Here is a 12991-nt window from a genome sequence, read left to right on the forward strand (position 1 = left end):
CTAGCAATGCATCCTGCTGAAGCATCACTCTGTTCTGTAACATCTCCTTTTGCACTGCTAATGTCTAACATCCTGTCCACCAACTACTGCGCAAATGTTGCATCTGTACAGTTGTTGACCCTACCACTGTGAACATTGCATCCGTATTGCAACTCCCTCTTAATTCTGCATCCATGCTGCTGCTGGCACTGCCATTGGCAATTGCATCTGCACTACAAATTGCTGTTGCTACTGCATCAACAACGAAAAAGCATCCCAAATTACTGAACTGGTATTCAATATGATGCATCTCGCTGCTGCTAGTCTCTGCGTTGACCCTCTGAATCCTTTGCACTGCTGCTGACCTCTGCTATGTGCCATCTGCACTGTTGTCAACTCTGATCTGCGCTGCTAAGTCTCTGGCGCTCCTAGCCATTGAAACTGTCACACCTGCACTCCTTTGCACCAACTGGCACTGGTCTATCCTGCTACCACTGATCTGGGCTCCTGTAGCAAGGAATTGATCCGAGAGGTGGGCTCCTCAAGGATCTTGCCCATCTGTAGCTCTTTCAAACTACAACTCTAAATCAATCTAACTCCCTCCTGGAGGTATCTCGACTGTCATGGCAAACTCCTCTTCGATCATCGTGGGAGCAACCTATGGATCATGCTTCTCATCTTTGTCCTTCTTCCTAAGAGGACACTGTGTTGCGCAGTGACCCATTTCACCACACTTGAAGCATTTAATCTTCGAGATGTCCTTCTTCCACCTCTGCTGCTCTTGCTGTCCATTGGATGTGAGGGTTGCATTTTCTTCCTCCTCCTTGGGCTTCGACCCACTGTTGCTGCTTCCATCAAGTTTACACTTGACCAAATCTCTCCTAAGCTCCTCTTACTTAAGAGCTACCCACATCTCATCCCAATTTGGCAAAGTCGCCTTGCCCAGGATACTCTGGACAAAGACTTGCCAATCTTCAGAAACAGAATTTAGGGCCAGTTTTACCATCTCGGACCCTTGAGGTGTAGACCCTGCAACTGCTAACTCATTACGGGTCTCCTGAAGCTTTGTGAGGAACAGATCTATGAGTTCCCGCTTCTGCATCTGTATGGATCTCATCTTCTGCTCAAGGTACATTTTTCGTTGCTCGGAAGATCCTTGATACAACATAGACAACGCATCCCACATCTCCTTAGCTGTCCCTCTGCTAGCAATGTGACAGACCACATGATCCTTCATTGCATCGAGGATCATTCTCTTTGCCTTAGCCATTTCTCCTCTGTACTTCTTGAGCGGATTTGGATCCACGGGCACAACCACCACACTGTCAACGTAGGCCTTGAGAAAATGCTCATCTAGAAGGCACAACATCCTTGCCTTCCAGATCACATAGTTGGATGCCCCATCCAACCTGTCTTGATCTCTTAGTCCACTGGATGCCATCTCTGCCAAATAGAAAGTCGAATGACCTCCTCTCTCCTCTGCGCTGCTACTGGGCTAGCCTACGCACTCCTTGTTGGAGTCAATAGATTTGCTGCCCCTTCTTGCTGCTCAACTGATGAGAATTCAAACTTCTTGGCTGGAAGTCCTCTGAGGAAGAATTCCCTCAACTGTGTCTCTCTCTTCCCTCTAACGTCTTTCTGCCCAGCAATTGCCTGCAAAAAACTGCGTCCCACTAGAAAACCCCTCTTCATTGAAGCTTCTGCTACGCTGCTCCCTTTGCCGCTGACAAATCTCGAACTGGAAATCCTACCTCTCTGTCAACTCACTCAGAGAGAGATTTACCACGAGAATCTAGCCCTCCTGGCCTGAACTGCGTAATCCCTCCGGGGATTCGAATTGCTGCCTCTGCAGGAATTTCAAATTCCCTTCTTCCTTCAGCGCTGGGTCTTTCGGCTCTGTTCTTCTTGCTTCACCTGTAGCTCTGATATCATGTGAAAATTCCTAAACCTGGAATCCCTACTACAACAAACTGATATTACTTCTCCTACTTGTTAATTCATACAAGTTATTTACTATGTTCTATGATAAATATCGAAGTAAATACAACTGCAGTATTCACTATTTAAAATAATATGCTGAAACAAGAAAGTGAACAAGAAAAAAAATACAACACAATGACACTGTTATTTTTGGACAAAAGTCCTTGGAAAAACCCAATGCGGGAAGACTGGTGCAACAACTCTAAGGGTTTTATTATTAAGTAGTAGTAAATCTGAATACAAACTTTGGATGCTTTGTTGGCTATCCAGTCAAGCGGGTCCAAATCCTTCTCCTTTATCGCATCATCAAATGTAAATAGGCAGTCCCTCAGCCTATCACCTTGGTGGACTTTGGCGCACAACCCTTTTGACTTGAGACAATGTTCAATTTGGTCCCTTTTTTGCATTTGGTTTGAAATTTCACCAATTTGGTGAAGGGGTGAGAGAGGTACTCGTACTTGGCCTATTGTCCATTAGAGACCATTGCCTTGTCTAGTCGATCGAGACGGGCTCATCGTTGGTTAATGGTTGTGTTCATTCTCATGGAGTTCACAGGCATTCAGATGGACTGACTCCCTCCATTTAGATACTCCCTAAATGCTCCTGTCCGCCTTCTACCTCTCAGATAGGAGTTGAACTAGTTCATCAGGGATGACATATATAGACAGTATATCTAGACTACTTGGGTTAACCCTCCAATTAGGGTATGTCCAAAGATGGCCTTTTATGTTGAGAACTTTTTGAAGCTAAGGGATTGGCACATTGTTTGATCATAATACACCCTTCACCATTAAATACATGATTTTCACATCCCTCTAGGCTGCACCCTCATGGCCTGTGCACTTCTAGTCTCTGCTGAAACAATGAGGATGGATTTGGTCCATCACCTTCCTCAATTGGGCTAACCTCTCATCATTCCAACAGATTCCACCCTAGAATTCCTGCATACTGAATCTTCCTTGAGCCATGGGTTTGTCTATGGCTTCCCCCGTCATTGTGCATACATGCCCAACACCTTCATGATCTTGCTAGCTTCCCCACAACTGGCGAAGATCATGCTCTGATACCACTGTAATATCCCAAATTGAAATTTACAGCAAATAACAGATGCATGAACTAAATTACAACAATAAAAATTTGAACAAGAGCACAAATTAGAAAACCTCAAAATTTGGGCAATAGTTCTGAGCCATTTTATTAATTATGCATAGAAAACCAAGTACAATAAGATGAAATACATAGAACCTGGGCTTGCTACAACAAGCAATACAAAACCCAGGTGAGAATATGTAGGATCAGGTGCTGGAATTTGTTGGGTGTGGAGGCTAATTATCTTCTGTATTCAAATGTCTCAGCCAGATGTATACCCCAGGAAGACTGTATACCCCTCCACGCGGGGGGGACTTGTCCCCCCCCGCGGGGGTCCGGGGGGGCTAATCCCCCCCGGCTAGGGGGTCTGGGGGCCAGCGGTCCCCCGAAGCTAAAAATAGATGTAAAATTGCCTTGTAAAAGTCTAGTAATTTCTAGTCAATCTGGCCCGTTCATTAGGCGGATGATCTGACGGTAGAAGTTATGTTTAATTTAGGGTTTTTTGCCCTAGAAGGCAACCCCTTACTATATATGAGGGAATTGTATTGCGTCTATGTATATCTGTATTCTGAGTGAGGAAGAGAGAGGAGATTGAGAGTGAAGAGGGTGTTACAACAGATCTGCTGTAGGTTGTATCTCTTCAGTTTGCTGGATAATATGATAAAGAAGGACTGGTTGTTTCTCTGTGGATGTAGCTCAAACTGGGTGAACCACGTATATCTGTGTCTCTCTTGTTTTATGTGTTTTTTGTGTTTATATTTCTGCAATATTTTATGTGTTCCATTGCTCTGTAATATATAATTTTCTGACAACTGGTATCAGAGCTGAAGGTCTATTTGGCTGATAAACTCACATGAGAGAAGGGTTCCTGGTTCGAGTGGGAGCAATGGCGGAAGATGGTAGGTTTAGGGTCGAAAAATTCAACGACCAAAACTACCAGCTGTGGAAGATGCAGATAGAAGATTATCTGTATTAGAGAGATCTGTACCTACCATTGAGCGGAAAGACAAAAAAGCCGACAAGTATGATAGACATAGAATGGGATATTCTCGACAGAAAGGCACTTGGAACAGTACGGCTATGCCTAGCGGCGTCGGTAGCGTTCAATATTTCAAAGGAAACGACAAAATAGGGTTTAATGTCGGCATTAGCCAAACTATATGAAAAATCCTCGGCGTCAAATAAGGTATTTTTTATGAAGCGTTTATTTAATATGAAGATGTCAGAGGGTGGATCTGTTGTTGATCATTTAAATGATTTTAATACAGTTACAAGTCAGTTAAGTTCTCTAGGGGTAAATTTTGATGATGAAGTTAGGGCTCTGTTATTTTTGTGCTCATTGCCAGAAAGTTGGAATGGTTTAGTTATGGCCATTAGTAACTCTGTCTCTGGATCTAATACTTTAAAGTTTGATGATGTTGTCGGTGCAATCCTTAGCGAGGAAATGCGATGGAAAAGCTCCGGTGAGACATCAGGTAATGCTTTGACTGCAGAGACTAGGGGAAGAAAAATGGAAAGAGGAAAGAGCCCAGGATATTGCAGTAAGTCAAGAAAAGGCAGATCCAAGTCCAGATCGGGGATAGTGTGCTGGAAATGCGGGAAGAAAGGACACCTGAAGAAAGACTGCAAGTCTTGGAAGGGAAAAGAAGGAGACGCGCAACAAGAAACTAATCATGAAGCGAATGTGACAGGTGATGTGTTGCAAGATGCTTTGATTCTTTCATTAGAAAATATTATTGATGCCTGGGTGGTAGATTCAGGGGCCTCATTCCATGCCACACCTGATAGGAAACATTTTCATGATTATGTTCAAGGAGATTTTGGACAGGTTCGATTGGGTGATGATAAACCATGTAAAATCGTTGGAATGGGTACAGTTTTCATAAAACAACAGAATGGAAATCAATGGCTATTGAAGGAGGTAAGGCATGTTCCAGATCTGAAGAAAAATCTGATTTCAACAGGGCAGTTGGGAGGTGAAGGTTGCATAAGTACTTTCACAGATAAAACCTGGAAGGTCACTAAAGGATCCTTGGTAATAGCAAAAGGAGGAAAGGTTGGTACATTGTATTTATGCAATGGTATTTCTAATTTTGTCAATGCTTTAACCTCTACAGGAGAAGATACAGCATTGTGGCATCATGGGCTTGGGCACATGAGTGAGAAGGGGATGCAAATTCTTCACTCAAGAAATTTGTTGCCAGGTTTGAAGCATGTTGATTTAAAATTTTGTGAGAATTTTGTTTATGGAAAACAGAAGAGTCAGATTCCTTAGAGTTGGGAAAGAAAAGAAGAGTGAAAAATTAGAGCTTGTGTATACTGATATATGGGGACCTGCTCAGGTTTCATCTCTTGATGGCTCTCGTTATTATGTTACTTTTATTGATGATGCAACCAGAAAAACCTAGATTTATTGTATTCGAAATAAATCTGATGTATTTGATACTTTCAAAAAATGGAAACCTTTGGTTGAAAGTGAGACAGGGAAAAGGTTGAAGTGTCTCAGATCAGATAATGTGGGTGAATATTGCAGCAAAGAGTTTGATAGGTACTGTTCAGAGAATGGAATTCGCAGAGAGAAGACAGTTCCAGGAACACCACAAGAAAATGGTGTGTCAGAAAGGATGGACAGGACAATCATGGAGCGTGCAAGGTGCATGAGATTGCATGCAGGATTGCCTTTACAATTTTGGGCAGATGCTGTAGATACTGTTGTTTATCTAATAAACAGAGGGCCTTCAAGTTCCTTGGATGGTGGTATTCCAGAGGAGGCATGGACAAGTAAAAAGGTAAACTACTAATTTTTAAAGACTTTTGGTTGTGAAGCCTTTGTCCACATTAATAAAGAAAATGGAACAAAGCTTGAGGCAAAATCAAAGAAATGTACCTTTATTGAATATGGTGTTAATGATTTTGGTTATCGCTTATATGATTATGAAAATCACAAAATCATTAAGAGCAGAGATGTAATATTCAATGAAAAGGTCTTGTATAGGAATCAATTGCAGGAAAAGAAACAAGAAAAAGAAAACAAAGAATACACATCGCTTGATGATATCACAGGAAAAGTGATGGTGCTTGAAAATCATAATGATCAACAGCTAGAACAACAACCACAATAGCAAAAAGCACCTCAAACACTAGAAAGTGGTGTTAGAAGATCTACCAGGATAAGTAGACCCCCTGAACGATACTCTCCTTCATTATATTATGTATTGTTGATTGATTATGGTGAACTAGAATGTTATGAAGAAGCAGTGCAGGTAGAAACCAGGAAGAAGTGGGAGCAAGCGATGAAAGAAGAGATGGACTCCTTAGCACATAACTAGACTTGGGACTTAGTCAGGTTGCCTGCAGGTAAAACATCATTGCAGAATAAATGGGTTTACAGGCTGAAGGAAGAAGATGGAGAAAAAAAGAGGTGCAAAGCTAGATTTATGGTGAAGGGGTTTGCACAGAAGAAAGGTATTGATTTTGATGAAATATTTTCTCCTGTTGTTAAAATGACTTCAATCAGGAACTATTTTAAGTCTAGTAGCAGTTGAAGATTTTCATCTTGAGCAGTTAGATGTAAAGACAACCTTTCTCCATGGGGATTTGGAGGAAGAGATATATATGCAGCAACCACAAGGATATGAGGTAAAAGGGAAGGAGAAACTAGTGTGCAGGTTGAAGAAGAGCTTGTATGGCTTAAAACAGGCTCCAAGGCAGTGGTATCTAAAATTTGACAGATTTATGTCTGAACAAGGTTATACTAGATGTCACTCTGATCATTGTGTTTATCTCAAAAGGCAAAATGATGGCAGCTATATTATATTGTTATTGTATGTAGATGACATGCTTGTTGCAGGTTCTAACATGCAAGAAATAAATGTGCTCAAAAGGAAATTGGCAAACACATTTGCAATGAAGGATTTGGGTGCTGCAAAACAAAACCTTGGTATGAGAATAACTTGAGATAGGAAGAATCGCAAATTAACATTGTCTAAAAGTGAGTACATAGAAAAGGTGTTGAAAATGTTGCAGAATGCAAAACTAGTTAGTATACCTTTGGCTAGTCATTTCAAATTAAGTAAGGAGGTGTGTCCCAAGGCTCAGGAAGAAATGGCTCATATGTCTAAAGTTCCATATGCATCAGCAGTTGGAAGCTTAATGTATGCAATGGTCTGCACAAGGCTTGATATTGCACATGCAGTGGGAGTTGTAAGCAGGTACATGAACAATCCAGTAAAAGAATATTGTATGTCAGTGAAGTGGATTCTCAGGTATTTGAGAGGTACCACGAATCAAGCATTATGCTTTGGTGGTTCAAACATTGCTCTACAGGGATATGTTGATGCAAATATGGCAGGTGACAGAGATAACATGAGGAGCACTACAGGATATGTATTTACTGTAGGTGGAACAACTGTCATTTGGGTTTCAAAAATCCAAAGTGTTGTTGCACTATCAACAACAGAAGCAAAGTATGTTGCTGCTACAGAGGCTAGTAAAGAAATGATTTGGTTACAAAGGTTTCTGGATGAATTGGGTAAGAAGCAGGAGTTGGACAGGTTATACAGTGACAGCCAGAGTGCCATAGATCTTGCAAAGAACTCTGCATTTCATTCCAAGACTAAACATATACAGCTCAAGTACCATTTCATACGGTCAGCATTGGAAGATGGACAGTTGAAGCTGGAAAAGATACACACTAGCCAGAATATTGCAGATATGCTAACAAAAGTTGTAACTAGGGAGAAACTGAGAATCTGCTCAGTTTCAATTGGTCTTCAAGTATGATGAAGAAGGTGAGAAATAGCCAGGTCCAAAGTGGAGTCATTGTCTAGCAAATGAAGCAGTAGTGGAGTTGCTATAATCAGTCTCCAAGTGGGAGATTGTTGTGTGTGGAGCTTGATTATCTTCTGTATTCAAATGTCTCAGCTGGATGTATACCCCAAGAAGACTGTATACCCCTCCACGCGGGGGGGCTAATCCCCCCGGCTGGGGGGTCCAGGGGCCAATGGTCCCCCGGCGGGGGTTCAGGGGCAGCGCCCCCGAAGCTAAAAATAGATGTAAAATTGCGTTGTAAAAGTCTAGTAATTTCTAGTCAATCTGGGCCGTTCATTAGGCGGATGATCTGACGGTAGAAGTTATGTTTAATTCAGGGTTTTTTGCCCTAGAAGGCAACCCCTCATTATATACGAGGGAATTGTATTGCGTCTATGTATATCTGTATTCTGAGTGAGGAAGAGAGAGGAGATTGAGAGCGAAGAGGGTGTTACAGCGGATCTGCTGTAGGTTGTATCTCTTCAGTTTGCTGGATAATATAATAAAGAAGGACTGGCTGTTTCTCCGTGGATGTAGCCCAAACTAGGTGAACCACGTATATCTGTGTCTCTCTTGTTTCATGTGTTCATATTTCTGCAATTTTTTATGTGTTCCATTGCTTTGTAATATATAATTTTCTAACAGAATTAGCCCAAATCTGTCTCTCGAGCTTGTCCAAAAACTTTGCTGCTGGCTATTGAATGGAACTGGTCATTATGCTCAAAATAATGCCCGGAATGATTTGACATTGCAGCTACGAGCTCCTCTCCTCAAACCCGTAAATACCCAGAAAAGGTTTGGTTTATCTCCAGACCAAATTGAACCCACAAAGTGATGCAAATTTCCCAAATAACTAGCAATTTTCCCTGCTATAAGAATGAGGATTTCAGGCTCGAATATCACCCGGAAAATTATGTTAAATTAATTAGAGACTCCTCTCAATAAATCCACAAAAACCCAGAAAGGGTTTGGGCTGAAGCCACCGAACTTTGGTGACCCCCAACAAGTGCAAATTGCCCAATTTGGCTAGAAACACTCCATGGTACTGATACTGCTGAATTTAGCCCAAATCCACCATTGGAAATCTCTCCCAACTCTGGCTAAATTCTCCACTGAGAAATACCCCCTATCTCCGAACCTTATCTCTCCTCAACCTCTATTCCTCCAGCCCCTGCGCAAGTTACCCTGGGGACCCTTGTGCACCTCCAAAAATGTAGAATTTTGGCCCCAAGAATTTCCTGAAGCTCAATGCTGCTAATCACCACAAAATCCCTAGACAAAATAATGGGAAACCCCTGCAAATCCTCTGGTGTTCTGCTCCCCTGTAACTGATCTCCCCACAAGAAATTCGAACTATTTCTGTGCCCTGGAAGAAACATGCACTAGCTGAAATAACCTGCAAATATGCCCAATGGAAACTCTGAATTGAGCTCCCCGAATTTGCCTCACTAGGGAGACACTCAAAGTTCTCTGAAATGAGGGTAGAATTCCCGCTCAGAAATTCCTTGTGCTGAACAACACGGGTTGTTTTGCCTAAGCAGCTCAAGAGAACTAGTGTTGAATTATCAAATGATCGAAAGATATCCAAATGAGAGCCTCCATGCTTTATTTATAATTGCTGGCCCCTTCTGTGGTGGTCCCCACTCTCCTCTAGTTCGCACCCTTTTCTTTCTCTCTCCTCCAAGAAGTGCGAATTGCTCCATTGGATCGAATTTCCTTCTCTTGTGGCCCCCACATTCCACTAGAGCTGTAATTTTCCATTTCTCGTAAGTTCCATATGCCAAAAATGTCTCCAATGCCCAGATTACAAAATTGTGCTATGCTTAGCACCTCTCCAATAAATTCGGTTAATCCCCTCGAATGAAAAATCAAAATTGGGGATATTACATACTATCATAAGTAAAACAGCAGGTGTCATGACTCATAACAGAATATTGGAAATCAAAACATAGAAATTGTAGGGACCAAAGGCACAGTAACGGTAATGCCTTTATAGATGGCCAGCTGCTCTTCTTGTCTGGATTCTTAAAATCCTCAACCCTTCAATTTTTTGAGACTTTGTCCATCCAATTTGCTTCGTCTCATCACAACTGATTGATCTAAAAAACAAGTCTACTGATTTACATCATATCAGTCTTGGAATTTTGCTTGTGGACAATTGCTGCTTGACTTTCTGAATATGCTTTAAAAAGTTCTGTGCTCTAAAACAAAATCGAGTGGCCCCATCTGAACTTGCACAACAAAACATTTGCTGTTTCTTCCTGTCCATATATCAGCAATGCTGCAGCTAATGGCTCCATGCATGATAGCTTGAATGGTTGACCAGAGTTCATTAATTTGCTGCAATAAGGTATGGTAAAATGTAAGGAACTTTTTATGGCATCCTATCCAAAATACTGCAATCCAAACCGAGTAACACCCATCAGCAAAGTCTGTAATAGCAAAGATCAAATGCCTGAAACTGCTGCAAGGATAACGCCTGTAACCCAAGGGTGTAAATCAGGCATTAACAGGAAAGAAAACCTTTCTTGTGACAATGAGGGAACTTGTCAACTGAGGAAAACAGGAGAGCAGAAACAGTAGAAAAGAACAACCTGGATGTCAGAAGTAGATGATTCCGCAGAGAGTTTCTTATGTTTGGGTAGTGGAATATCGCTATTTTGAAGCTTCTTTTTTCCAAAACATGTTTTCTTGATTTTGGATAGAAGTTTCATTTCTCACTTTTTCCCTTATCTTGTGTGGCTTCTCTGTTTTCTATCGTTTGTCCCTTTCTTACCATTTGGTATAAATGTCTACTTAAAGCTTCCAGCCAACATTGGAACCCAGCTTTTCCGGTTGCCAGAAGCCCATTACGTGCCATTTCCCATTTGATGATTCCTTGTTCTTCGGGATACATAGCTTCTTGTCAATAGAATATTATGCTCCATGGTGTGTTTTCTAGAATATAGATGACTTTTGACATGGATGGTCCACCATTAACTATCACTCACTGCAGAACAATGCATGAACTATATTTTAACATTTATTATACGTAAATTACTGAAATAGATGATGAATAAGTTCATGTCTTGAACACCCAAGCTACCATTTAAAATTGGAAGTAGTTCTTGGTTTATGCTATCTTTCTGTCAAGGTTAATTTATTCTTTGTTTACTGGATTTCTGTATGGATAGGTGGTTTGCCAGTTTGCATCTCCTATATTTGTGTGAGTAAAGATAATTTTGAATTTGCACTAGGCCTTTGTTCTATTCTTTTGAAATAAATTGTAGATATAAATTACTAATCTTGGAGCATGAATGGCGTGAGAACCTTTTAGGGACCCCCAAATGGAGCTACTGTTTAAAAAATGAAACTATGGGGAAAATTATATGTACATACAATATATTTTACATGAAGGATGCTGTTTAAAATCCGGTTTGTTTCCACGCGTAAGTGATTTTAATGAATTTTGCCATTCAGTGTTATCTTACAACTCATAGCACATACCACATGTTAGTAATCTAGATAGATTGCATTTTCCATGTGGGAAGCATTTCTTTGTGTTCTCAAGGTTCTCTTCACGCTTATGCATTTTGACAACCAATAATATGCTCTCTGTGCTCTGTAAAATGTATTTCTGTTTGCTCCTGCCTTTCCCTTATTCTTATGTTTGACATTTTAGCTGGTGAGGAATAGGTTTGATGTTAACACAAGTTGTCTTCTTCTACATGTTTTAGCTGCCTTTTGCATTCATGTAGTCTTGAAACTTTTTCTTTGATTCATGACATAATCAAAATCTATTCATTGTTGCTTCTGGTTTTGTCATTTATCCATAAATGACTAGAGGAGAAGAGAAGAAGAACACTAATTCTGCCCTAGCATGGTCTTTTCTTAGATTAAAGCAGATCAGAGCAGGAGTAGTTGGGTATCCCAATGTTGGAAAGTCATCACTAATCAACCGACTACTTAAGCGAAGGATTTGTGAAGCAGCACCTAGACCAGGGGTCACTCGGGAATTGAGGTGAGTTTTTCCATATTTTGACCTGCATAGAGAATAATTGCAATAATATTATGTTGACTCCCTTGCACAGCCTGCTTTTTACATGCATGCATGATCCATTAGCATATTGTTATTCAATCATTCTGGCATTACTATAGTAGCATATCCCTATGGTTGGATGTTGTTCTACATTAACTACTGTAATTCTCCACATTAATCATTACTCTACTCTGGTAGTTTCAGATCACTATATTCACTATCAAGGATGTTCTGTTCTTTAATCAATTGTAAATACTTCCTTTTCTTGGTACAAGGGATGTGAAGATAACTTCCTACCTCTTTTGAATGATTTACTCACTTTTATTTTTTTCTGAAGGTGGGTGCGAATTGGGCAAGACCTAGATTTATTAGATTCTCCTGGTATATTGCCAATGCGGTTTAGTGATCAGGCTGCTGCAACAAAGCTTGCAATCTGTGATGACATAGGAGAAAGATCATATGAGATTGATGGTGTAGCTGCTATTCTCATAGAGATACTAAAGCGACTTCCTTCTGCAGGTATCTTATCTTGCTGTGTGTTTTTTTAATTTGTTATAAAGTTCATTTTCACATGAAGAAATATTTGTGTTTGTGTGTGTGTGTGTGTGTGTGAGAGAGAGAGAGAGAGAGAGAGAAGAATAGAATAGGATTTTATTAAAATGTCCACAAGGCTAATTAACCTATGGGTTGTGGCAGCTTACTTTTCATTGCAAATTAAGAGAATAGAAATGTGAGGAAGAGACAATATCCAATTGGCAGATATCAGTAAATTGTTGCATTATTGATCTGGTAGTGCCCCTAGAGGTGGGTCACCTACTTTGGTTGGGTTGGTTCTTGGCACCCTGTTTCTGAAGTGCATCAAACTTGATGCTCCTTTTGCCTCCCCCATACTATGGCTCCCGAAATGTTGCTTCCCAACTCGTGTCTTCTAATCTTTTCCCCTTTCTCATGTGGCTATATGCCTCATGAAGTAGGAAGTGTTGCTCAATCATCACCTCTCCTTTACCACAAACTCAACACTGTAGACTTGACACATTTTGCTTTGCATTCCTCTTTTGGTTTATTATCTTATGGTGTCACATCTTAACCTATGTGATCTTGTGCTTAGTTGGGCAG

At 40.8% G+C, this 12991-nt stretch overlaps 1 protein-coding gene across 2 annotated transcripts in view; it reads left to right on the forward strand.

Annotated features, from left to right (window-relative positions):
* EMB3129 (GTP-binding family protein) overlaps nucleotides 1–12991 on the forward strand; it is a 199191-nt gene that overhangs the window by 114284 nt on the left and 71916 nt on the right. For both annotated transcript variants that reach the window (XR_016256911.1, XM_089416020.1), the window contains exons 6-7: nucleotides 11742–11857; nucleotides 12213–12394. Coding sequence is in view for 1 of the 2 variants with exons in the window: in XM_089416020.1 (XP_089272146.1) it covers nucleotides 11742–11857; nucleotides 12213–12394 (298 nt within the window). In the remaining variant the exon portion in view is untranslated. The remainder of the gene's footprint in view (nucleotides 1–11741; nucleotides 11858–12212; nucleotides 12395–12991) is intronic.

This window comes from Pinus tabuliformis, chromosome 3_2, assembly GCF_031772625.1.
Source record: "Pinus tabuliformis cultivar Carrire ecotype Pingquan chromosome 3_2, CPIR1, whole genome shotgun sequence".
In the NCBI taxonomy this organism is placed as follows: Eukaryota; Viridiplantae; Streptophyta; class Pinopsida; order Pinales; family Pinaceae; genus Pinus; species Pinus tabuliformis.